The 26,258-nt window shown below is 30.9% G+C and overlaps 4 protein-coding genes across 5 annotated transcripts in view; 3 read left to right on the top strand and 1 right to left on the bottom strand.

The window, feature by feature from the left end:
• Positions 1-135: 135 nt before the first annotated feature.
• On the top strand, positions 136-4,556 carry LOC115878718 (mitochondrial import inner membrane translocase subunit Tim21). Its single transcript, XM_030895299.1, has 3 exons — positions 136-669; positions 3,963-4,084; positions 4,145-4,556. The coding sequence occupies exons 1-3, from the start codon at positions 282-284 to the stop codon at positions 4,274-4,276; spliced, it is 642 nt and encodes a 213-aa protein (XP_030751159.1). The 5' UTR covers positions 136-281; the 3' UTR covers positions 4,277-4,556.
• Positions 4,305-16,778, bottom strand: LOC115878717 (transmembrane protein 231-like). 2 transcript variants are annotated; one of them, XM_030895298.1, is made up of 6 exons: positions 15,876-16,778; positions 11,765-11,897; positions 8,161-8,330; positions 7,922-8,050; positions 7,639-7,870; positions 4,305-4,571 (listed from the first exon to the last, which is right to left on the bottom strand). In XM_030895298.1, exons 3-6 carry the CDS (start codon positions 8,320-8,322, stop codon positions 4,324-4,326), a joined length of 771 nt encoding a protein of 256 aa, XP_030751158.1. In that variant the 5' UTR covers positions 8,323-8,330; positions 11,765-11,897; positions 15,876-16,778; the 3' UTR covers positions 4,305-4,323. The 2 variants fall into 2 exon arrangements, with proteins under 2 accessions (XP_030751158.1, XP_030751157.1); XM_030895297.1 differs by lacking the exons at positions 11,765-11,897; positions 15,876-16,778 and adding an exon at positions 9,693-9,920.
• The window catches only part of LOC115878716 (hemocyte protein-glutamine gamma-glutamyltransferase-like), a 30,248-nt gene continuing 18,549 nt past the window's right edge, over positions 14,560-26,258 (top strand). The window contains exon 1 of the mRNA XM_030895296.1: positions 14,560-14,670. The gene's annotated coding sequence lies outside the window, so the exon portion shown is untranslated. The remainder of the gene's footprint in view (positions 14,671-26,258) is intronic.
• LOC115878642 (hemocyte protein-glutamine gamma-glutamyltransferase-like) lies at positions 16,806-26,133 on the top strand. The gene is made up of 5 exons (XM_030895185.1): positions 16,806-17,004; positions 21,539-21,765; positions 22,786-23,055; positions 25,250-25,512; positions 25,899-26,133. The coding sequence occupies exons 1-5, from the start codon at positions 16,806-16,808 to the stop codon at positions 26,131-26,133; spliced, it is 1,194 nt and encodes a 397-aa protein (XP_030751045.1).

Below are 26,258 nucleotides of genomic sequence, written 5' to 3'. Positions count from 1 at the left end.
AAAATCAGTTATTAATAAAACTACCCAATCTCAACAATAGATGGCACAACAAAATTTTAACTTTGTTACCCGTTCTCACTCGTTCTATATATTTTTTTATGATTTCTAAAAGCCTATAAATTTGTCAAGAAGAAGAAGAAGGAATAAGGTTATGTGCTAGTGTCAAAAATATTTTTAAATGTTTGTTTACAAATATTTTCCAGATTTTTATACGTAAAAATAGTCACGTTATGTTAAAATAGGTCATTTTAAGGGCACACTTTTTAAATAATCTTCCAAAAATGGTACCAATGAGACTTATTCTTAATATTTCACCTCAAGTGAGAAAATGCTCACCACTACTGTACAGCGGAATTTACAAAAGATTCAAAAGCACGAGAAGCAGTGGTCTAACAACATCTACAGATAGTGCAAACACTGAACTAGACACTAACGTTAAACCTATAGAAAAAGTTAAGGAAGCCACTAAAACCGTTTCGTATTTAGGTATAATTTTATTAGGTGTAGGTATAACCGGTACATTATTTTACGCAGTATTTGGCGAGTTATTCTCGAGCAAGAGCCCCAATAATGTTTATTCGAAGGCAGCTAAGAAATGTATTGAAAATACACAGGTAGAAGATAAGTTAGGTTATCCTATAACGACTTACGGTGAAGAAACAAGAAGAGGTAAGTTTTTAAAGAGTTTTTTATATTGATTTCTATGTTTATAGACGCGTAAATATACATATATTATGAAGTAGTGACTTCTGAAGGTTTTCTGTTTATATATATTAATTTAAAGTATAACCACAGATAACACATAATTATGTGTTATCTGTGGTATAACATTTTTTCAAAAACCAAACCATACCATTTTATTTTCAATCATGTGTCAAGAAATACTTTTTTTAGTACAAGAAATGAAGAAATAAACTAATAACGATATTTCTAATTGTTATTTATTATTTAACAAATAAATTGTGTATAGTATGTCAAAAAAGCTTAACTATTAACTTCAATATTAGGCTCAACTCATGCTCAACTTTAGTTTAGCTGAAATCTGTTATATAAAAAATAACTTTATATATGCGTTCTAGAAGACGTTAGGAGTAAAAATATACAAAAATTTTCCTGCGGAAATGCGTCATTTTCATTTTTCGGACTTTAGTCACAAAATATACACCATACAGAAGCGACAAAGAGATTTGCTTCAAAATTTTTAGGAGGGGGTAATGCTGGTTAACTGTCAAACGTGACGTCAAAGAATTATACACCAAAAAAAAATTCACGACCGCAGGTATAATTATTTCTAGATATTATGCATAAAAGACTAAAAAATATATTTCATAATTATTTATTTATTTTTTTTAATTCTAAATAAAAACACTGATTTAAATCCTCTAGTTTTTAAAAATTAAATAAACCTGCCGTTCATCATTTTCTATTAAAATCTAACAATTTTCTTTCAGTGTGCAATGCTGTTCAAGGCGCACGGATGTCAAACGTGACGTCACGCAATTAGTTCCCATTTGACCAATGCTATTCAAAGCTCTTTGTCGCTTCTGGTGCTTTAGTATTGCCGAAATCTGTTACATCAAAACTAGTCTTCGGGGTGTGTTTTAGACATTTTTCTAAACATAAAAACACAAAAAAGTGTCTGCGGAAATTTTTTATTTTTATTTTACATAAAAAAATGCTTTGACTTTAGAATAGCCGAAATCAGTTACATGAAAAATGAACTTATATTTGTTTTATACGAGCCTTTACGAGCAAAGAAATACAAAAACTGCGGACACACTGCGGACATCAGCGGACATAATACACAAAATGACATTGACACATTGTCAATGTCATTTTGTGCACTTTGTTTTTCATACATTTTTCAGTTTAGAAGCTTAAGCAGAGGCATAGATAAAAGACTTATACTATTAAATAGATAGGCAACTTATAATACATTTCAATTTTATTACACAAGGGCGCCTCTGGTAGATGGAGGAAGAAATACTAATTGAAGAGAGGGGTGCGGGGAAGAGGGGTTGTTTTAGTTAATTTAAAATAAATTTAGACATACACATACATGTAAGAACACTTTGTGTGCTTTTAATTAGGTCGAACATATTATAAACGATAAATCAACTGAATTAAAAGCATACAAAGTGTTCTTATATGTCGGATATTAATTAAAAAATATATTAAAAAGACTAGAAATAGTATATATTAAGTTGTTACAGTTATAATTTAATCTTTGGCGGTTTTCAGCAAATAGCAGGCAGTTTTACATAATTTTCCTCCCTTTGAACTGAATTGGAAAGGGCTATATAATTTTGGTGTAGGCAAGATTCCCAGTTTGTTTCCGTTTGAGACCTGAAATAATAAAAACAAATTAAATCAGATGTAATCATCTGCTGATCATGCTAATATAAAACGCGCGTCCTTAATTCCTTACATGCACCGTAAAAAAATTAAATAACTGCTCTGCAAGTAGCATTTATTAGCAGTACTAATTTAAAAAATCTATAACTGTAAGTAGATATGTTTAATTTACTTACCATTGTATCCTTCGGAAACCAGGTGTACAACAATTAAACTCCATTATAAAAAAATAATTAAGAGTTATTACAAAACACAAATTGTCCAACCATTTAAAAAAAAACATTGTCTAAAACAGAATACTGGCAAAAAATCTGAAGGAATTTAATTTTACAATAATTCGACAAATCAAAACGAAATCAAATCGTAAAATCACAACAAAAGCGTCTCTGAGTGACAGTTAAAAATCAAATTTTATTATTGTCAGATATTGACATTTGCATTGTCAATATTGACAGTTTTAATATTTTGCGCCTCTGCATCTTGGAGGAAAAACTATTTTTAATGAACTGTCATTTCCATTTAAGTTTCCCAGCCATCAGCAGAGGCTTAAGGGACCCGGGAGCGAATAGGGGTGCTGGGTGGGGTAAAACATTTTTCGGAGGAATAACAATTCTTGTAGAATAGATAATATAGGTTCCACTAGGTTCTTGTAAACTATAAGTACCTCGGAATGTTGCACTTATTCTTGTTTTTTTATTAAAGCTTTATGTAAATAGGGCTGATTCAAAACAAAACATAATTGGATCCTGCAGTTTTCTTTTATATTTTAATGTACCTATTCTCTGATTTTAATAAGTAACTGTCAGTTTGCAAAAATATTAGATTGGTTAGCGTTTGGGTTGCTTTGGTTAGCTTTTCTTTATGGAGGGATGGTGGAGGGTGTTAAGCTGTGGTTTTTATATTTTAATATTTAATTGTGATATTGTAAAATATTATTAGATTTATTGTTAGATTGGTTAGCATTTTGGACACATAAATTATTTTTTTTTTGGTTCAAAAGTGATAAAAAGATAATTTTTTATGTATTTATGCTTACAAAAATGGAAAATCAAAATCAAGCATTTTCGCAGGAAATTTTTTATTTTCGTGAGTTTGTAAACGCTTCTAAAAGGCAAAAATAGATTTATTTTTTATATAACTGATTTCAGCTATTCTAAAGTCTATTAAATTTCCTCAGAAAATGGATACAATTTATTTCCGCAGGAAAATTTTTATTTTCCTCAATTTGTGAATGCTTCTAAAAGGCAAAAATATATTTATTTTTTATATAACTGATTTCAGCTATTCTAAAGTCTAATAAATTTACTTAGAAAATGAAAACAGCTTATTTCCGCAGGAAAATTTTTGTGTTTATATGTTCAGAAAATGTTAAAAATAAAACGCAAAATGTATTTTTTTTATAGCAGATTTCAGTTATTCTAAAGTGCGAAATTTGGAAATTACGCATTTCCGCAGGAAAATTTGTGTTTCCGTGGTTCACAGTAGCTTTTTAAAGACAAATTTTTTTTTTCTAATAACTGATTTCAGCTAAACGAAAGTTGACCCCAATATTATTTTAAATAGATACATACTGTATTCTCTATATGTATGTTATTTTATTATTTTAGGCAGAAGACAACATGTTTCTCATGCAATATATCATGATAAAGAGGGTAAAGAACATATCAGAATGAAGTTTTATTTGAAAGGTACTGCACATTCTGGTACTGCTCATTTAGATATGGTTGAGGTATGTTTTTTTTTAAATTTTAAACTACAGTTTTAAATGTTTTTTTTTATATATTTTTAGAACGATTCAGGCAAATATGAATACAGATTTCTATTTGTTGAAGTGAATGACATGCTCAAAAATGTAATAATTATAGAAGATAACAGATATAAGTCTCCAAATTTATCATCTTCCCTGGAATTTAGTTTTTAAGTTTATATTTATATTAAAAAACACACTTTAACATTTTTAAGAATACTTTATTTATTTTTCTGTTTGTATAACAACACTAAATTATTGTTGAATATGTAGGATTTTATTTTGTTTGTGATCCAGGCAGTGAGAATATACAGGGCGAGAAACTGGATCCAGGCTGTTTTTATTATGTGCCAGAACCTCGGTTTGTGGTGTATTTTCTGTTCTGGATAGTTCACTGTAAGACTGATTGTAAATACGTCGTCTTTTGTTGGAATATACGATGTTATTGTGTTTACCAATGTTGTTTTGACTGAAAATAAATAAAATTAAGTTTTTTATGAGTTTCATTTTTGGATATAAAATGTAGATATATTTTGTACACAAAATGGTGAAGGAAATTTTAAAGAAAAATAGTGAAATACACACCGGAAAAGTCTAGGGATATTACAATTTTATCCAGCCATCGTCAGTTATTTTATTATTTGCATTTCTGATATAATAAAATTAAAATAAACAAATAGTTTACAGGACGTATTGGAAATAAAAATGCGAAATTTACCGAATTTTTAAAATTTAACTTGATTTTTTTGAACTCAAAAAAATACACATTTTTTTTTATTCTAAACTGTGAATTAAAAAAAAAGATAAAATCATTTTTACTTAATAAAGGGTATGGCCTCCTCTACTGATCATTACAGCCCTACATCGTCTCTCCATGCTCCGGATCAGGTTGTCGATCTCTTCTTGAAGTACAGCCTGCCACGCTGCATTCACGGCCCGAACCAGATCCCTACGAGTTTCACGAGGCATACCCATTCTCAAAATTCTTCTTTGGACCGCGTCCCATACGTGCTTGATGGGGTTGAGGTCAGGAGATTGTGCCGGCCAGGGTAAGATGTTTAATTGATGAGCATTGATAAACTCACTTACCACTCTGGCTGTATGAGGCCGTGCATTGTCATGCATGGGAATGAAGTTTCTCCCAAAATCATTGGCATATGGTAACACGACAGGCTCAAGAATTAAATCACGATATGTGATTCCTGTTAGAAACCTTTCAAGAAAAACGAGATCGGTTTTTCGGCCTAATTGGACTGCTCCCCAGACCATAACTGTTCCACCTTGATAAGGGTGCACTTCCTGAACATGATCCAACCGAATAAGATTTCCCGGTTCTCTCCATACCCTAAGCCTTCTCGAATCCGGATGTAATCCAAAGCGTGACTCATCCGTGAAGAGAACATTGGCCCAATGTTCATTCGACCACTGAACATGATCTTGAGCCCACAAATATTGTACCTCTCGATTTCCTCTCGTTAAGGGTTGAGCTCTCCAGGGGCGTCTGCTTCTTAAGTTGACCTCTCTTAATCTATTGCGAACAGTGTCAGGACTAACGGTTACATTATATGTTTCCTGGAGAATTAAACTAAGCTCTGGTGCTGTAAGAGTCGGTCGGCGTCGAGCATTTAATTGTAAAAAATGATCTTGCTGAGGGGTAGTAATGCGATATCGCCCTGTGTGCCTTTCAGCAACATCACCACTTTCACGGTAGCGTGCACTTAATCGCGATATTACACTTTGTGTTGTATTTAATGCTCTAGCTACGTCGATTTGGCGCATTCCAGCTTCGAGCATACTCATGGCCCTTAGCATTTCGTCTCTGTTAAGATGTCTACGCTCCATAATGTCGTTTAATACTAAACAGAGTTATTTGCATGAATTCTGGCCAGTTATCATAAAAACATAGCCAGTACAGGTTAAATTCGAACAATTGATAGTAGGTGCTTTTTATACATTTGACAAAAAATGCACAAACACTTCTGCAAATATCCCAACTTTAGAAATAACTAGTGTGACTACTTCGTTTCAATCGAAGTAGAAAGAATCGGCCTACAAATATGTGATTGTTTATTCAAAACATTTATTTTTAACTTTAATAAAATGATATCCCTAGATTTTTCCGGTGTGTGTATTAGTATTTAATTAAAAAAATATACGTAATAAATTTTTAAAAAGTTCCTTCACCATTTTGTAATGCAAATTACTAACAAAAAATAAAATTGGAATTTACAAGGTGTTTAGAGAATGTCCACGGTTTGTCTTTAAAAGGGGAATCACTTCTTTATTATTGACATTTTGAGAAAAATGCATTCTTCATAAAAATTTTCGCTTGTTCCTTGTTCCGTTTAAACTTATCCAAATTTCATACCATTTTAGAGAAAATGTAGTTGAATTATTCCTAAGTCCTAAAAATTAAAAAGCGTTTCTATGGTAATATAATTCGATTTCATACACGTTATTATTAATTTTGATTAAAGTCATATTTTTGATGTTAAAATATCACATTTTCTGGTAACTATCATCACCCTTTCCATCGCATCGTAGCTATTGAACTAAATAAATTTTGTGCTTCTTTAGCATTTTAAAACAGCCAAAAATATGACGTTAATTAAAATTCCGTCAATAATAATCTATCATAGAATAAAAACGAAATTATACAGGGTTTTTTTCCCGAAAAAAAAACTTTGAAAATACGGAATTTTTTGAAAACTTTTTTGAAAATTTTGTTAATTTTTATTTAAAAAAAAAATTCTTGATAATATGTCAACATAGGTAGTAGATTAAATTTACAAGAAAGAAAATCCAGCAAAGATCCAGTGCATGGTTCTCAAAATTTTAGCAAAAAATCTTTTTTTTTGAAAATTTTTAAAGTAAAATAATTTTATTTTAGACTTATTTGAAAAACGATAAAGAGAAGATAAGTTTCTTTATCGAGATCTACCACCCCTTAAAATAGTTGCAGTTATTTCTGGGACACCCTGTATTACCATAGAAACGCGTTTTGATTTATAGGACTTTGAAAAATTCAGCTACATTTTCATGTTTTTTTTATTTTCTCTAAAACGGTATGGAAATTTCAAAAAGTAAAAAGGAGATTAACCATTTTAGAAAATAAAGAATGCATTTTTCTCAAAATGTCAATAAGAAAAAAGTTTTTCCTCTTGTAAAGACAACCCGAGGACATACTGTATACTTTGTTTATTATTTTGGTTGGCAACTGGTTTAATATAATTATTATTTTTGGATGAGGTAATTTAATTATTTTCTAAAAAAACTAAATACTTGTATTTTTAGACCTGTCCTAAATTAATTATAAAATTATTCAGATATTTAAAAAATACCTTCACCATTTTGTCAAGAAAAAAAATCATAATTGTAAAAAAATAATTTCAAAGCAGTAAAACATATAGAGAAATTAAAATTATTGTAAAATTTAAGGAAGTATAATAATATATTTCACTCTTCATTCCTTGTAGCAAACAGTAAAATATATTATATCTCTTTTTATACTCTTCTTGTATAAAATTTATACATACAAATATTTTTAGTATCCGAATATTTTTCAAGAATTTTCTCCAATTTATATTCTTCATTACTCATCCCTTCATGAATTATACTATAGTTGTAATGAGTCATTCCATATTTTGGACACTTTACCAAGTCATGCTGATACAGTTGCATATCTGCATAAACTTTTATATCGGAATTCCTCTTGCTATATAAATTCTGATATAAAATAGTATTTTCTATGACACTAGGACATGGATTCTAAAAAAAAATATTTTTTAAAACTATTATATTTTTTTGTAAAATGCTTACACCAAATTTAAATTTTACTGGAAGCATCAAATTTACGGAAGAAATGACTGAATTTTTGGCAATGTTGCTTTTGAATGTCGTTTCGAGTTTGTAAGGTTTTCCATCATCATTTTCGTCTATTTCTCTAATCTGAAAAAAAAAATTCTGTTTAAAAAGATTATTATAAATTTATATTCTCGATAAAACTGTTCTAAATAAAAAAAATATGCAGAAATAGCTACAACAAAATATATTCTCACTTGTATGGTATGGCAGGTGTCAAGTTCCTTCAAATATCTCTTGTAGTTCGAAAAGGAACCACAAATTATTGGATTTATGGTATCGTCATCGAATGTAACCACAAGCAAATAGTGTCCTTTAAATTTAACTTCCGGATATGCGTATACTACATCCTGTTTCATCCAGAAACCTAGAATAAAGTAAAATACCAGACAAAAATAATTAGGTGGCTTTGATAAACGTTTACTGTTGAAAATACCATATGAAATACAAAACCGTAAATATTTGCGAAACTGTTAAAAATTTAGGAACACTTTAAATACAAAAAATGTTCATTTTTTAATTCTGCATTTAACAGAAATGTAATATACAGATAGGTGTATTTAAAACAAAATGATATATAGTATTTTAAATATTGCGATGTTGGCGACGCCTTAAAAAATGTCCTGTATAAAATAATGCTGACCTTTTCTTTTCTTATTTATTCTGTTATTTTTGGTTTTTAAGAAAATTTAGCTAAGTACTAATATAGTTAAAATAACTACAGTTTTTAAGCATTTTTTTAAACCAAAGTTTTAGTAAATATGAAATAGCGTTTCATATAAAAAGGATGCTGTATTGCCTTTTTATTTTTTTTTGCATAAAATATTCTGGTGATGGAATTTTATGTACGAAACGTCAGCAAATATCAAAGTGACTATATATAGTGTTTTAAGAGTGATGAAAGGATTTAATTAAATTGAAAAAAAATCAGGTCCGTATTTAAAAAAATTAAGTTCATGATGGTCGCCAGAAGCCGAAACCTCAGAGTCTATATTTAATCACACAGAGTTATAGAGCAGAACAAGTGACCACGAAAATGTGTTTTTCATTTTAAGTTATCTTAACAAAGCCAGGACAATAGAAAACAAAATTGAAAATGCCGTTTTTTTTCGAATATATTCGGAAGTATTCGGAATTTTTCAAAATGCAATACGGCATTTTATTGAGCATCAAATTGCGCAACTTTGCCTCCATTTAACCGATCCTGTATCTTTTACGGTTTCCGAAATCCCAATGATGAGCGTCGAATTCGAGCCACCCTGTACTATATTATGCTGAATTTTATGTTAAATTCAATTCTATACAGAAAAATGGGGATTGAAATTAAAAAAATATATATCATTAAGAAAAAATAATGTTATACAAAGATATATTTTATAGAATTTTACTACAACTACAAATGTAGATTATTCACTTTCATTATGTTTTCTCTATAGACAAATATATGGAATTTAAAATAAGATCAAGGTTGCAAGACGAACCAAAACCACGACTAGACGGTACCACAAATGTCCAAATTAAGGTCAATGCTTCAGAAAATCCATATGTAGTAAGAATTCATGGAAATTTCCGATTACTCATATTTTTCAATTATTTCATTTCAGCTGGTAAGCTGCGAAATGTAGAATTTGTTATAATCAATCAAGTTTATACCCTCACTCTCATAAAAATGGTAATATTAATAAAATTTTATATCTCATTTAGTCTTTAAAACATATAAAAAACTCACCACCTGTATTGTAGCAAATAATGAAAGGCAAAGCTATGGAAATAAAATCAAAAACCAGCGTTACCAATGTGGCTTTTGACAACAAAAATGCCTTATATTGTATTTTCACATTTCTACTATAAATATCTAGAACAACCATCTTTATTTTTGTTCAACTAAACCTAGAAAAACTTATTTTTTATTCTGAACATGTTTCTTTTTTTAAAATTTGACAGATAGACTAAACTGGAGGTGTTTGTGTGGATAGAACATTTGGTTGCCATGGTAACGTACAATTGTCATGGTACCTATTTATTATAGGTACAAAAAACGGACCCCTAAACTCAAATACCACTTATTTTGAGATCTTTTAATACAAAGTATCTCTGATTTGAATAACTTAGGTACAGGGTGAGTCAACGATAAAGTTTATTAAAGTTATTACCCCTATTGCTTTGAGAATTTCGAACAAATAATGTTAAGTAGAAAATTTTTAAGGAATACGTAGATTCACAAATTAAACTTATTCTTGAGTATACAGGGTGCTTCAAAAATCTGACGGATATACCGGGTGCGTCTCAAAAGTGACTCACCCCTATAACTTTTTTACTTTTTCAGATAAAAAAAAACGAGATTTGGTATGTATATGACATAAATTAGGATTGATTGACGTATTCAATTGTTTTTGGTCACTTCCTGTTTCATCGGAAATGACCAGAACTTTTGATTTATAAATGGCACCCTCGGTATATTTTACTTTATTTAATAGAAAATGACATTCTCAATATAATTACATATAATATGTCAACTTTTGACATTCTCGCTTACTAAAAAATCGTACTTTAATAACAAAAATTCAATTTAGGGTGCCATGGCTATGTTAAAAATACTAATTCTTAATCAAGAAACCTTTGAAAAATATATTTGATCGTCTAATATTTTTAGTGTCTAGTTAGAAAATGCCCAAATCGTATTTTTAATCTTATCTCAATTTTTTCAAATGGAACGAGGGTGGCTCATTAGCACATTTGGAAAAAGCGTTTTTTACGAATAATTTGATACCACACACTTGGTATTTCGAGTCAAATTTTCGTTACGAACGCAAGTTATAATTTCAAATAAACCATATGCGAAAATGTCAAAGATTGTCATATTATATGTCATTCTATTCAAAAAATGACATATAGTATGTCAATCTATATATATTTTCTATCGAATAAAGTAAAAAAATACCGAGGGTGCCTTTTAAAAATCAAAAGTCGTAGTCATTTCCGGTGAAACCGGAAGTGACCGAAAACAATAATTGAATATGTCAATCAATCCTAATTTATGTCATGTACTGACATACCAAATCTCGTTTTTTTAAATGAAAAAATAAAAGAAAGTTATAGGAGTGAGCCACTTTTGAGACGCACCCAGTATACCTACATGCTTTATTATAAAATGCTTACAGGCTTATATCTTTTATTTTGATTCATAAATTCACCAATTAAAATTAAAAATAATACAATAGCAGATTTAACGGTAAAAATGAAATACGATAAATGTCTATTTACCTAGAAACCTATCATAACTCTAAAAATAAATTTTTGTATGAATGACACATGAGAGAAATTCACTAGTCACAAGAATAGTATGTATTTCTCAGTTATAATGAAATTCCAAATATACATTTTATTTATTTCATTTCCTTTGGTGTTCATATTTAAGAAATACAGAATGGATATATTTGTGATCTCAGAATTTGATGTCTCAGAAGTTATTCAATACAGCTTATAGTAGACCTCTTCTTATATCAAATAAAATAGACTTGGGGTTGCAACATTTTTAAATTTCCCCTGTATTTCAGGGACTAAGAGGGCTAGTTCAAATCTGTGTGTAGCATCTTTATTTAGATACTTAGATTCATAAAATAAGCAATGTTGTGAAAACCGCATCTTTGTATCTCTACTCATAAACGAGAAATCCTATGAAACTTGTTGTATACAAAAAAATAGTGTTTTGAGTTACCCTATTCATACCATACCATATTCTTGATTTAGAAACAACATTTTTTTCTGTAAGTATAATAGAAATAGTAATTTTATACTTACCTATGATATAAAATTCGATTTCCTAGAAGTCCTCTGGGCTAATAAGGATCTTCTCTTACTCATAAATTTTGCAACAGTTCGTCAGAAGTCCTTATACATTGTTGATTGATCTCTTATAGTATTGGCGATGATTCTGAATTAACATTTTACTTGTAGAGCTATTTTTAGACTATTAAATTCAGTAGATATTTTTTTGCTTAGTGGCCAAGATACAGATTTTACAAATAAAAAAATTAAGTCAAATAATTTTGTTAAAACAAATAGGATATACAGGGATATATGTTATAAAAATGTGCGCTCTAAAACTTTTTGTTCGATATTTTAATTAACTATATTTTTTACAAAGAAAAATCTCTTGATATAATATAATTTCAATAACAAAATGTGTGTTTTTTTTCTTGCTCTCAAAATAATAATTATGGAATAAATATTCATATTTTTAATTGGAATTAGTATAATATAATAACGTTTTTACCAAGACTAATGGTATTCGTCATATTGCATAGTATATACAGGGAGATACAAAACTAGGTTATATATTATTACACGTTTAAAACAAAATTCTATGTGTTTTTTTTATAAATTATCACAGATATCCAGCTTTATTTTTAAACAGAATTGTTGTTATTTTCCTATCATGTTTATATGCCAATTCAGGAGATTATAAATAATACATAAATTATTAAAATGTCTGATTTAAACTATTCAAACAGGCACTAATTTGTATTCATAAAGCATTCTGTTTATAGTGTAAAATAAGAGATAACAAAATTAAAGCGTAATGATGGAAAACCTGTCAAGAATTTGATATATTTGCTTTGTATAACACTGTAGCAGGTATAATTATATAAAATAGGAATTCTTTGATCCATATTTATGTCTGAATAGTTTGAATTCTTTCTATGTGCATAAATAACTAAGATATGAAAGAAAATATAGATTTAAAAGAGATTTAACAATTTTATGTGCACAAATAAATCATATTGCAATATCTATCATATTACCATAGGTCCTACATATACAGAGAAGACCAGGCTACTAGTAACATAGCAAGTTGCCGGACGAATTTACGTTTACCCGTTTTGAGTTCATGCTCGAGATTCACTGCCGGCTAGTCAGCTGATCAGGCAGTACGCAGTTGCAGTTGTGCTTGGACGGGTCGGTCATGACTGACTAGGAATACGACTCGAGGAGTGCCGAGTATTTATTATTTTCATTTTAAGTGTTTACCTTCACTTAAGGTAACATTTAAAATGAAAATACTTAAATATTTATTATTTGAGTGTGTTTACAAGCCAAAACTAAAAATAAGTAAGTTCTCTAAACCCCAAAAAACTAAAATATTACTCTAAATAAAAAAAAGTTATAACAAGTGTTCAAAAAGACCATCTTCTTGTGCTAGACAGAAGCCTAGGCGGTCGTAAAATCCCCGTCTGACATTGGCTAACATATTAGGGCTAAAGTTTGGAAAGCCTCTCGTATTTTTACTTGAAGCTCATCCAGATTATTGGCCCTATTATGACCATACACTTTAGATTTTACATAACTATTATATACAAAAATAAGTCATTGGAAGAAAGATCTGGTGATCTAGCGTGCCACAAAATAGTTCCATATCCACTAATTAAACGCTTGGGAAAAGTGTTGTTCAAATATTCATGAACAATACGGGCATTGTGGGCAGGACAACCACCTCAGCAATTTGATTACTTGAAAACGTGGGATTTTGATCCGCGGTAGCACAAATGAACACTTGCTTTAACTCTTGTTCTTCATTAATCAACACATCAGGCTTTTTGTGTTTTTGTGGGAACACGCACCCATGTGTTTCAAAATTATTAATAACTCTTGATACAGTAAGTAAAGATGGAATTGGCCTGTCTTCAACAGTTTGTGGAAAAATGGTTAGTATATCCCGATAAGACCTATTTTGGAAATACCATTTTAGCCATCTTACAATTTGAATTTTCTCACAAACTTCGTAAACATCCATTATTTTACTTAAAAAATAAATTTTACACGAAAACTGTCGCGAGAATCTATGTATTCGTTTTGGCTATTAAAACACGAATAAATACAAATTCTGAAACATTCTTATCACATATCTACCTATTTTTATTTTATCGCATTTTTTCGCCTGCTTTTTATCCGGCGGACGGGTATACGCTAATTCGTCCGGTTCTGCCTATTGTTACTACTACGGTGGTCCGGTCTGTATAAAGGTACTTACATGATCTAGAATTATTATTCACCAATATCGGCAAGAGAAGTTTTGGGTTCGTGTTTACCATGTATACCGGGTGGTGGATAAAATTTCACTTTGAGTTAGCTATTCAGTTTCAATTTAAAAATATATGCATTTTTTTTTAAATTACTTAAAATAGTCTTAACCAAAATTATTTAAATTTGGCGATGTGTATTCAGCATACGCAGACTTTTTAAAAAACTATTTACCACTTAACTGTAAAATTATCAGGGGAGCCAATATCCGGATAGTTCAAAATTTGCCTACGATTTCCAACGTTTTCAACGACAACGCACCACCCGGATACAATTTTTTTTTATTTTTCTGTCGTTGAACAATTAATTTTTAGAATATCGAAATATACCACAAAAAATCATTATAGATATTTAACTTGACAGCTAACAACATTGAACTACTGGTGTTTCACCAAAATTCTGGTAAAAATCAAGGCGAAAAATCAAAATTCCCGATGGTTTTTAATCAGATACAGATATAGCTTGATTCTGCTGGTCCTGCTGACTCTTGTGACGTAGTCACGACCACCGGTCACAGTCTATAAAACGATTGGCGCAACACGTGTTTTGTTTATTTTTGTTGTGATAGTTGTTGCAGTGACATCAGGCATCGGCTCATTTGGTTACGCTCGTTTAGATATTTTTCGGTGAGTTTTGAATCTTTATGTGTATTTTTTTCTGATAACCTTCTAATTAAATCTGAATAATCAAAACATAAGTTTCATTGAAGACATCGAAATTAGTGGAATAAATTAGCGGTTTTAATTGGAGTAGAATTTTGTTACTCTTATTTCAATGTACGCAGTCAGAACGTCAAAATTAGTGGTAGTATACTCCAAAATTTGCGAGGAATGTCATTTTGGCCTTTGATTATCATCCGTCAGAGAAAATGTGATTTTTTATAGGGTTTAGGGTGATCCGCCTATTTTAAAATTAACATATTTCTTAAATAATTATTGTTTTTTAAAATATTATTCGCAAACTGGGGAGAGGGAAATCAGACAAAGAACAGATATGATAGGTGTTAAGTAATAGCTTTTAAACTAAATGTTTTCTCATTATTTAACTAATGCTAACTAAATCATATTATTTTGTTTACCTTGATCTGACAGAAGTACTATATAACATGTGTATGTATTTGATGGAATTGATTAATGTGAATAATTTCAGTTTAAAAGTAATCTAAATACAATTTTATTGTTTACTGTCCATTCGTGCGGATGTTTTTGGTTCAGTGTGACAATAAGGGCCTTGTTGAGTATACTAACATTTTTCGATCGAATGTCGAATATCTTAGCAAACAAGTTAGCAATCAAAACCAAAGAATAGAATAACTCATAGTCTAAAGATATTTGCACCAAACCTTCAATTTTAGCTTTGAGCCTCGAAACCAGAGACCAGAGACCTTAGTACTAGCTACAAGCTAAACCAACAAGGACTCTTCAATTTTGAATGAAATAAAGATGGCATGTTTTGAATGTATTAAATTACAAACCTTGATATGAGGGCAATTTTTGTTTTATAATTCTTTCTCTTTTATTAAAGTTCGGAACAGCATAGTTGAATTGTTTCGAATAGTGATAAAGATTTTCTCTGCTGTGCTCTTTTACTCGTGAATTCCAGGCAGGGAACTCGTGAATTCCACAGCACTCTTGTCATTTCATTTATTAAAGTAAGTAGGGTTTTTTTCAAATTTAGCGTGTCATTTACATAATCAATTCTCCTTAAATTTCCCTAATATTTCGTCTGTCGAGCGAATTCGAGGTAAATCACAATAAAAAATATTTTTAACACAAAGCAGGTTCCTTTATTTCATTTAAATTATTTTTATACATATTGGACAAAATCTTACCTCTTCAACTTTGTTGAACGACACTGGGTTGTTAGTTGTTATACTACAAACTACTCCGTTTAAATATCAAACCCATTTTCAACATAAAGCTATTCGATTAGAAGATAACAAATTGTAATGCATTCGGTGTAATCTAGGTGTTGCTGGTTAATAACAGCTATAAATATTAATTGGCACACTTTACAAGAGATAAAATCTCCAATTTATTATTTCATGCAGGTGATAAATAATTAATGTGTATGTGAAAAACATTTTTAATTTTGTCATGCTTTAAGTGTTAAATATCTATAATTATTTGAAATTAAAAATTTATTTCATTTATACACTATTCTTGTGCACAAAGCTCTCTAAATTTTGACATAATATTTTATTTCAATTTGGACCAAAAAAATGGATAATCTGAAAAATAATAAAAAATTATTAATGAATAAAACTGGGTAATCTAAAAAATAATAAATAAATGGATAATGAAGCTAGAAAATAATTAATGTTAAAATATTCGGTAAAGACAGATATTGAACGAACAGGCACAACTGGGCCGAATACATTCATACACTGCCGTTTTTAACTGAACAGGCTTGCCCATTCGGTTAAAACCGGTCAAAATAACCGAAGTATATGGGGAGCTTTAGAAACATTACAATGTATCTTTATGACTTCAGTTCTCGTACATTAAATATTGTAGACGATGTTGATAGTTGATGAATGCAAAATTTTTAGAGAGCTTGCCAAAAACTTCCTTTGTATATTTTATATCACATAATGTATATTTATAGGTATGAACAGACTGAAAATAACTGCATTATATATTCTTTTTTATTGACTAAAAATCTACTGAGTTATATTTAGGAATACTATATTTTTTTCAAATAGATAAAATGATTTTATGAAAATAAAAATAAATTCATGTTTATTTTTTTTTACAGAATCATGGATCCCATTGTACCTGTCGGTACTGAACTTTACATCAAAGAAAATGCAGCAGAATGTCACACTGACATGTACGATATTTTGGATAGTGAGGCAGCTTTTCCTATACTTAGAAGAGGTTGTACCTTTTATTTTGCTATTCGTTTTAACAGAGAATATATACCAACTCAAGATGTGGTCAGAGTAAGATTTGCTATAGGTAAGTTAAAACAAAATAATGCGTGAGAAATATAATCGATTAAAAAAAATCGTCAAAGATAGAATAGAATGATATAAATAGCTATAAGAGGCTATAAGTAATAATAGGCTGTTAATAGATATTTACGATACAAGTGAGTGAGTTAACAGCATCATTAAGATACGCCTCTGAAACCAAACCACACAAGTATCATAATGGAGTTAACTCGCGTGTATTGTACAATATTTTATCTACGTCTAACTATAAAAACACAGTGAATTTTAAAATTATTGTACTTAACTATAGTATTTTTAATACCTATTTAGAGGTACCAGCCGTTTTAGTAACTTAACGTATGCGGCTTCTTGCACCATCTACACCCGCATGAAAAAAATTAGGTTATGACCTTTGTCATGTCAAATGCTTGACATATTTCTTATTGCATTGGCGGAGTGACTTGAAATTTCATATTATCAGTGGCGGTTTATAATAATAAAAATTAATTTTATGAAATTCTAAAGATGTTGACATAATAAAAAAAATATAGAAGAAGCGCACTAATTTTAAAAATATTGTTTTATTAACTAGATACCGAGTTTTCTTAAAAATACCTATATTATTTAAGATCTCGATTTAAGGCTTATACCAAAGAATATCTTAACTTATACTTATGCTTAATGTAGTAAACTATATTCAAAACGATTTAGGATCTCGATTTAAGGCAATTCAATAAGCGTCTGAAGCACTAAAAGTATAATAAATAATATAACAAGAAGTCGAGCAAGCAGTAATAATATTTATTTAAGGGCTCGTTTAAGTAAAAATTCTACAGAAAAACAGGTGTAAAGAGCTTTTCGCTTTTAGCAGCATAGTATTTGTTCAAAAATAATATTCTTTTTAATCTGATTCCAGACATTTCCAATAACTGTTTTCTTCCATCCCGTTTTTTGAAATGAAAACCCATTTTTTTAATTCCCAAATATAACGAACTTTTGGAAATCTTAGTTTCTGGAGACTCTTCGATAAATTGCAGGAAAATAGTTTCTACTGTGATTTTCCTTTCGCGCATACATTTTGTAAATTACTTCCCTCAAACAATGTAGGGTATTCTTAGTAATTCGGATTTTGCTCCGGGAAACGCTTGCAGACATATTTCTTCTAAATTCGAAATCTGTAGCTCTGTTTGGTTTTTCTAGATTATATAATGTGCATTCTGGGACTTTTAGTGCTTCGGATGCTTTTTGAATTGCCTTAAATCGAGATCCTAAATCGTTTTGAAAATAGTTTACTACATTAAGCATAAGTTTTTTGGATTCATCAGAATATAGCATTTTTATATCTTATTTTGCGTTATGACATTAACATGAAACGTAACTTCAAAAACGTGACATCTAACAAATTATTAATAATCGACGTTCATTTTTGTTGGTAATTTTTTGTTTCAACTGATTTATTAATAATAAATAAGGATGGTGTTATTCTAAATGGGTATTAAAAATACTATACATACCTATCCTAAAAATCAATTACCTTAATACCTTTGTTCAAATAACACCATGCCAAATAACTCAAAATGCATGAGTTAAGAGCTTCTTAACTCACTGATGTAGATAAAAATATTTTAAAACACTTTAAATACAAAAAAAGATTTATTTTTTAAATTCTGCATTTAAAAAAGAAATAATATACATGGGTGTTGCTTTAAACAAACTGAGATATAGCATTATAAATATATGTAATTATTATTACATTATAAGTATATACAAGTTGGCCACGACATAAAACATAGCTTGTATAAGATGGAGTGTGAGTACCAAGGAAAATATATGGAAGTACTAATAAAGTTAAATAATATATGAAAGAGAAAGAAATAGTGAGGGAAATGTATAAAAAAGGAGAAAAAAGATTAAACGGCTCAGCCCTCAACAACTCGTAACCGTATACACCAGTGTACACCAGTGCAGACACGCACACCCACACACTCACATAACCACACCTACACTAGTGCACACTGATGTAACTGCCTTCAGGCTTCATCAGTACGGTAAGGATTCCGGAAGCGAAGAAACCGATCCCAAATCACAAAAATCCAGGAAGCAAACGATGCAACGAGGCACCGTGTACAACCCAGGAGATGGAAAAAAAATTGATGAAGAAACGAAAATAAATGATGGAAAAAAAGCAAACGGGGCCTAAAGCCCCAATTTGCAGCCAAGAACCAGAGTCGCCCAGGATTGTGGGTTTCGTCCAGAACAGCCGCGGAGGTAGCCAACAGCAACCCGCCGCAATACCCTTTAGCCGTGGTACCAATATGAAAGAGAAAGAAATAGTGAGGGAAATGTAGTAAAGAAAAGAAAAAAAAGACTAAACGGCTCAGCCCTCAACAACTCGTAACCGTATACACCAGTACACCAGTGCAGACGCACACCCACACACTCACACAACCACACCTACACTGAGTGCACACTAATGTAACTGCCTTCAGGCTTCATCAGTTGGGTAAGGATTCAGGAAGCGAAGAAACCGATCCCAAATCACAAAAATCCAGGAAGCAAACGATGCAACGAGGCACCGTGTGCAACCCAGGAGATGGAAAAAAAAATTGATGAAGAAACGAAAATAAATGATGGAAAAAAAAGGGCTGAGCCGTTTAATCTTTTTTCTCCTTTTTTATACATTTCCCTCACTATTTCTTTCTCTTTCATATTGGTACCACGGCCACCACGGCTAAGGGTATTGCGGCGGGTTGCTGTTGGCTACCTCCGGGTGGCTGTTCTGGACGAAGCCCACAATCCTGGGCGACTTGGTTCTGGCTGCAAATTGGGGTTTTAGGCTCCTGTTTGCTCCTTTTTTCCATCATTTATTTTCGTTTCTTCATCATTTTTTTTCCATCTCCTGGGTTGCACACGGTGCCTCGTTGCATCGTTTGCTTCCTGGATTTTGTGATTTGGGGATCGGTTTCTTCGCTTCCTGAATACCCTTACCGTACTGATGAAGCCTGGAAGGCAGTTACATCAGTGTGTACTAGTGTAGGTGTGGTTGTGTGAGTGTGTGGGTGTGCGTGTCTGCACTGGTGTACACTGGTGTATACGGTTACGAGTTGTTGAGGGCTGAGCCGTTTAATCTTTTTCCTCCGTTAAATAATATATATAAATAAGACAAATAAAACTTCATTATTATTTCTTTTGGGACACCCTGTGTAAAACAAAATATTTTTGTGAGATGTGCCTTTATAAACCATGCAACATTTATATTAAAATTTGTTTATATCTCTTGTTTATATCAACAACGACGATATTGGACTTGCTCGTGCTTATGGACCACCTTGTAATATAAATAGAATAAAATTATAGTTGAAACGAAAAAACTACTGCCCAAAAAACCAGTCACAACAATAATTAAACATAATATGCACATATCAATAAGTATATTTACACAATTTTATAATCATTTTATACAAAATCATTTATACAATATTCCCTTTAATTTACTATACCTGCAGCGATTTATATGATTTTTCTTAAGATTTCTTGTAAATAATAATTAAAATAATAACTATGTCTCTGTTTCAATTAATTCACTATTTGTATAACTTGGAATAAAACATGTGGAATCAGAGAATATGTTTTTTCTGAATATTTTTTTATATACCGGGTACGTCTCAAAAGTGGCTCAGCCCTATAAGAGCTTTGGTATATTTATGACATAAATTAGGATTGATTGACGTATTCAATTCTTTTCGGTCAGTTCCTGTTTCACCGGAAATGACTACAACTTTTGATTTTTAAATGATGTGTCTATTTGACAGAAAATGACTCTGAATAGAAAGTTGGCATATCACATGCCAACTTTTGACATTTTCGCTGAAAACAAAATTGTGCTTTAAATTTCAATCTAGAGTGTCATGGCTGTGTTAAAAAGACTAATTTTAAATCAAGAAGCCTTGGAAAAATAGATTTGAACGTCTAATGTTTTTAATGTATTGTCTTGTCCGGTTGAAAGATGCCCAAATCGTATTTTCCTCATAGTCATATCTCAATTTTTTCAATTGGAACAAGGGTGGCTTATTAGCATATTTGGAAAAGGTATTTTTTAACGAATAATTTGGTACCACACACTTGGTATTTCGAGTCAAATTGTCGTTCTGAACTGCATATTGCAATTTAAAATAAACCATATTCGAAAATGTCAAAAGTTGACATATGATATGTCATTCTATTCAGAGTTTCATTTTCTATCGAATAACAAAATACCGAGGATGTCATTTAAAAATCATAAATTATAGTGATTTCCAATTGATTTCCAAAAAATTGAATACGTCAATCGATCCTAATTTATGTTCAATCTCGATTTTTTATCTCAAAAAATAAAGAAGTAATAGCTGTGAGCCACTTTTTTTGTCCTTTGAAGCTGTGAAAAAATCAAACCTAACTGAGTTAACGTAAAAAAAGACACAGAAATTTATGCCGCAAAAAAACGTATATTTGGACACTTTCAAGGGAATCAAAATTTGGACGCAGTCAAGAATGTGCTAAATTTGTTTTTTCTTTGTCAGGACCTAAACCAAATGTTGTAAAAGGAACCAGAGTGATTCTGCCCATCAACCCGAGAAAGAAACGTTCAATAGAAGATCCAAACCGATGGTCGATAAGTTTGAACCGCGTTGATGGTGATACCATCGCTGTCCAGGTGCGTGTTTCTCCTCATGCTCCTGTTGGTATCTGGAAATGCTCGTTACAGACCAACATAGCTGGCGAAAAAGGCAGAAGAAATGATTACGAAGTAAGTATAGCTACAGTGTATTTAAAGCCAATGTACACCAAAGAATAAAGGTGTCCATTCACATACATACATACTGCCATTACTCGCTGACGAATACTCGACACGCATCAGAAGATGGTCACGCAAGGCGTTTTCTTTAATGAGTTTATTTGCCTACCGCACTCCGGACATTCAAATCTCATTGCTTTGTTGCCTCTTTACTTTTTGGTTGTCGCTGTTAACTGAGTTTACAATTCTTCTCGATTGAGTTCTATTTGAACTGCTTCTTCTCACTCATTCTGCATGTTAATCCCCTTTAAGTTTTCGTGGAAAATGTCCTTGTACCTTTTGAGTTGTCTACCCGGTCTCCTTTTATGGTCTACAAGCTCACCGTAAAGCAGAGATTTTGGTATGCGTTTTTCTTGCATTCTGCATACGTGACCAGCCCATCTTAAGCGGGATTTTGTAACCATGACTTCAATACTCTCGCAGTTAGCTTTTTCAAGGACCCATACGTTTGAGACATGATGGAACCACCGGATTCTTAAGAGTCTTGTCTAAGGTGTCTCTGTTGCAATTTGTTTAATGCGTTCATGTGTCGGCGGTACGGCACCCAGGTTTCGCTCCCAGATAACATGGTGGGGATTATAATTGCTCAGTACACTGCAAGTTTCGTTTTTGTACTCAAGTTATGATTGTAGAAAACTCTGTCTTTTAATTGCCAGAATGCTCTTGACGCACTGCTAATCCTGTACTGAATTTCAGAGTCTATATTGGCCTTTTCCGAAATCAAAATGCCAAGGTAATTGAATTCTGCTACATATTCCAATAGTTATTCTTCGATTTTTATAGCATTGTTGTGATCTTCCGGGGGAGTGCACATGATTTTGGTTTTGTCGATGTTTAGCTTAAGGCCCAAAGCCTCGTGTAAAGCTCTTAACTCACTGACGGTAGATAAAATACAATAGATCTGTAAGGTCTCGGTGATTATCTCCCCTACTACATATTCTACATTCTACTTACTTTACTGTGTTTTTTTAGATTCCAGATGAGATCTACATCATTTTCAACCCATGGAATAGCCACGATGGAGTCTACATGGAAAAAGAGGAAGAAATAAAGGAATACGTGTTGAACGAAGTGGGTAAAATATGGTGCGGAACGTTCAAGAAACCAACCGGAAAACACTGGGTGTTTGGACAATTCGACGACATAGTTTTACCATCCGCCATGTTGTTACTGGAAAAGTCTGGATTGCCTCATTCGGAAAGGGGTAATCCTGTGATGATTGCCAGGGCATTGTCAGCAATAGTAAGTATATTAGAAAAACATAATCACACAGTTTTATTAATTTGCAACTCCAGCCATGACCGGGTGTTTCTCAAAAGTGGCTCACCTTTATAACTTTTTTATTATTTTAGATAAAAAAAACGATTTTTTGTACGTTAGTATATGACATAAATCAGGATCGATTGACGTAGTCAATTGTTTTCGGTCACTTCATGTTTCACCGGAAATGACTACAACTTTTGATTTTTAAATGACACCCTCGGTATTTTTTTATTTTATATGATAGAAAATGACACTCTGACTAGAATGGCATATCATATGTCAAATTTTGACATTTTCGCAATATGGTTTGTTTGAAATTGTAACATGCAGTTCATAACGACAATTTGATTCGAAATACCAAGTCTGTGGTATCAAATTATTAGTAAAAAATGCTTTTTCTAAATATCTATGATAATGAGCCACCGTTGTTCCATTTGAAAAAAATTGAGATATGATGAAAAATACGATTCGGGCATCATTTAACCGGCTCGGACAAGACACGAAAAACATTAGACGATCAAATCTATTTTTCCAAGGCTCCTTGATTAAACATTAGTGTTTTTAATACAGCACTGGTAACACATATTTAATTCTATATCCCTATTATATAACAGATATTATTTTAAGACCAGTAGATCGTTAATCAAAATACCAAACATTAAATTAGGATGGCCAAAAAAAAAACAGTTTTTTTATAGAAATCCGCGTGTTAGTTAGACCTTGAATCCTAATAACCAATAGAGCACCATTTCTGCGAAGAACTTATCAATAACTTGTTTATATACAAAAATATATTATTTCAATTAAATCATAACTGTTTCTGATATAATTTTTTATGTGTTTAAACAGAGATGATACCACATTACTGTCTATTTATATTTTATAGACTTTTACAGATCTCCATGTTATTTTATTTAAAATTATTTAAGAGCATTAAATTGTTTATAAACCTTCATGCTTCAAAGAAATGATTTAAAACACATATTGGCATAGTTGCTAAGTTGTTAAGGTCTCCTCTACACATAATGTTGCATCTTATTTGTTCAGTCATATTATACAATATTCAGTTAACTGAAGAATATATACAGGGTGTCCCAGAAATAAGTGCAAGTATTTTAATGGGTGGTAGATCTCGATAAAAGAAACATATTTTCTCTTTATCGTTCAAATAAGTCGAAAAAAACCAAGTTATACTTTGAAAATTTCCAAAAAAATGACTTTTTTGTTCAAATTTTGAGAACCACTGGATCTTTTCTGGATTTTCTTTCTTGTAAATTTAATCTACTACCTGTGTTGCCATATTATCAAGAAATTATGATTTTTAAAAACTAAAAAAATTACTAAAAAATTTTTCAAAAAATTTCGAATTTTTAAAAAAAAATTTTCGTGAAAAAAACTTCATACTACCAGTTAAAATACTTGCACTTATTTCTGGGACACCTTATATAAGTAAATTTGGAAACAATATTATGGATATATTTCAGTTCATGTTTAAAAAGCGACTTTTACAAATCTAATATTTTTGCATAGTTTCACGAAATAATGTAATTTTATCAAATTGTTTAGATATCTTTTAATTTAGATTATTACCTTATTATTATTATTTTGGTAAAAGTTACTCTTTTGCCAAAAACTGATCTTAAACCGCTGATAAACTAAAACAGTTAATATTATTTAATAATTAAAGTTATCATGAAAATAAAAATTGGATACTTTAATTAAATTTAAATTTGTTAATGCTATAATGATGCTAAAAATAAATAAAAACAATACATTGTAAGAGAGATTTTTTAAATCCTAGACATATTTTTTGTATTTATTTCTCATTATGTATTCTTAGTGACAAAGTTCAGGGATTAGACACGACTTGTTTATTTAAAAAAATCAAGTTTTTCGTTGAAAAAATACCAAACAAATGCAGTAATGAATGGAATCTGCTTAGATACTGGACTTAGTAGAATTAAATTCTATACAGTATAGTAGGTAAATTAAAAAGTTGTTCAAGAAAGGAAAAAAAAAATAAAAAAGAATTTAAGAAATACTAGATTGTGGTTGATACTTATTATTTTTTGAGACATAGTATTTTAAAACAAAATTAACATCAGTCTTTACTAAACGATCTTTAAGATAAACAGAGAAACACACATGCATACAAAAAAAATATTTTTTTAAGGTGAATTCTGTTGATGATGATGGTCTTGTGGAAGGTCGCTGGGATGGCAACTACGAAGATGGAACCTCACCATTTGCCTGGACTGGATCTCATGCTATCATGGACCAGTTTCTCCAATCTGGAGGCAACCCAGTCAAATACGGACAATGCTGGGTCTTTTCCGGCGCTACAGTAACTGTGTGCAGGACTTTGGGAATACCCTGTAGATCCACAACGAACTATGTTTCCGCTCATGATACCAACAGATCAATGACAGTTGATAAGTAAGTATATTTATTGAATACTTTAGTATTTATTTATAGAACCAGCTGTATTGATAGGTGTTTGATTGAAAAAATAAATTTGGAACTCATTTGTCATAAACAGTTCTGGAAAAATTTATGACTAATTTATAAAATTGTTTCCAAATTTATTATTTCAGTCAACTTATTTACTTTTTGTCAATAATGACTTGTACTGATTATTTTGATTCCAAATATCTTGAGAACGGTTGTTGTAGATGGAAATGTATATTTATCACGCAGTAGTTTTATACAGGTACGGACGAAAAATTAATGTTCTTTAAAACAATTAAAAAAAGTCAGAGTCATACTGACATAAAAATCGAATTCAGGCCATCCTGTATAATAAATAACTATTCCTTCTCCAGATTCTTTGACATGTTTGGCAACAAAATTGAAGAAAGCGAAGAGGTGGATTGCAAAGACTCTTGTTGGAATTTCCATGTGTGGAACGACGTCTGGATGGCCAGGCCGGACCTGCCCCCTGGATACGGCGGTTGGCAAATAATCGACGCCACTCCTCAAGAAACAAGTGACCAAGTATACAGGTGCGGACCGGCTTCTATTGCTGCAGTACAGAAAGGTAGTAAAAAATTTATTTAAAATATTAAAAAATAAGTTTAGAATTATAATAAAGACTGATATTTGATGATATTAGACTGAATATTTCATTAAAATCAGAAATTAAATGAAGAAATACCTAAGCAAAAAGAAAAGTATATAATATA

Source organism: Sitophilus oryzae, unplaced genomic scaffold (assembly GCF_002938485.1).
Source record: "Sitophilus oryzae breed Bouriz unplaced genomic scaffold, Soryzae_2.0 scaffold_1521_pilon_pilon, whole genome shotgun sequence".
Lineage (NCBI taxonomy): Eukaryota > Metazoa > Arthropoda > Insecta > Coleoptera > Curculionidae > Sitophilus > Sitophilus oryzae.
This window is presented reverse-complemented; position numbering and strand designations above follow the sequence as displayed.

Coding starts and splice junctions, on each gene's coding strand:
- LOC115878718 (XM_030895299.1), top strand. CDS start 282: ATGGTACCAATGAGACTTATTCTTAATATTTCACCTCAAGTGAGAAAA. Junction 670..3,962: donor CGGTGAAGAAACAAGAAGAG/GTAAGTTTTTAA, acceptor TTATTATTTTAG/GCAGAAGACAACATGTTTCT. Junction 4,085..4,144: donor CTCATTTAGATATGGTTGAG/GTATGTTTTTTT, acceptor ATATATTTTTAG/AACGATTCAGGCAAATATGA.
- LOC115878642 (XM_030895185.1), top strand. CDS start 16,806: ATGGATCCCATTGTACCTGTCGGTACTGAACTTTACATCAAAGAAAAT. Junction 21,766..22,785: donor GCAGAAGAAATGATTACGAA/GTAAGTATAGCT, acceptor GTGTTTTTTTAG/ATTCCAGATGAGATCTACAT. Junction 23,056..25,249: donor CCAGGGCATTGTCAGCAATA/GTAAGTATATTA, acceptor TATTTTTTTAAG/GTGAATTCTGTTGATGATGA.
- LOC115878717 (XM_030895297.1), bottom strand. CDS start 9,831: ATGGTTGTTCTAGATATTTATAGTAGAAATGTGAAAATACAATATAAG. Junction 8,331..9,692: donor TATTTGCTACAATACAGGTG/GTGAGTTTTTTA, acceptor ACTTTATTCTAG/GTTTCTGGATGAAACAGGAT. Junction 8,051..8,160: donor ACACCTGCCATACCATACAA/GTGAGAATATAT, acceptor TTTTTTTTTCAG/ATTAGAGAAATAGACGAAAA.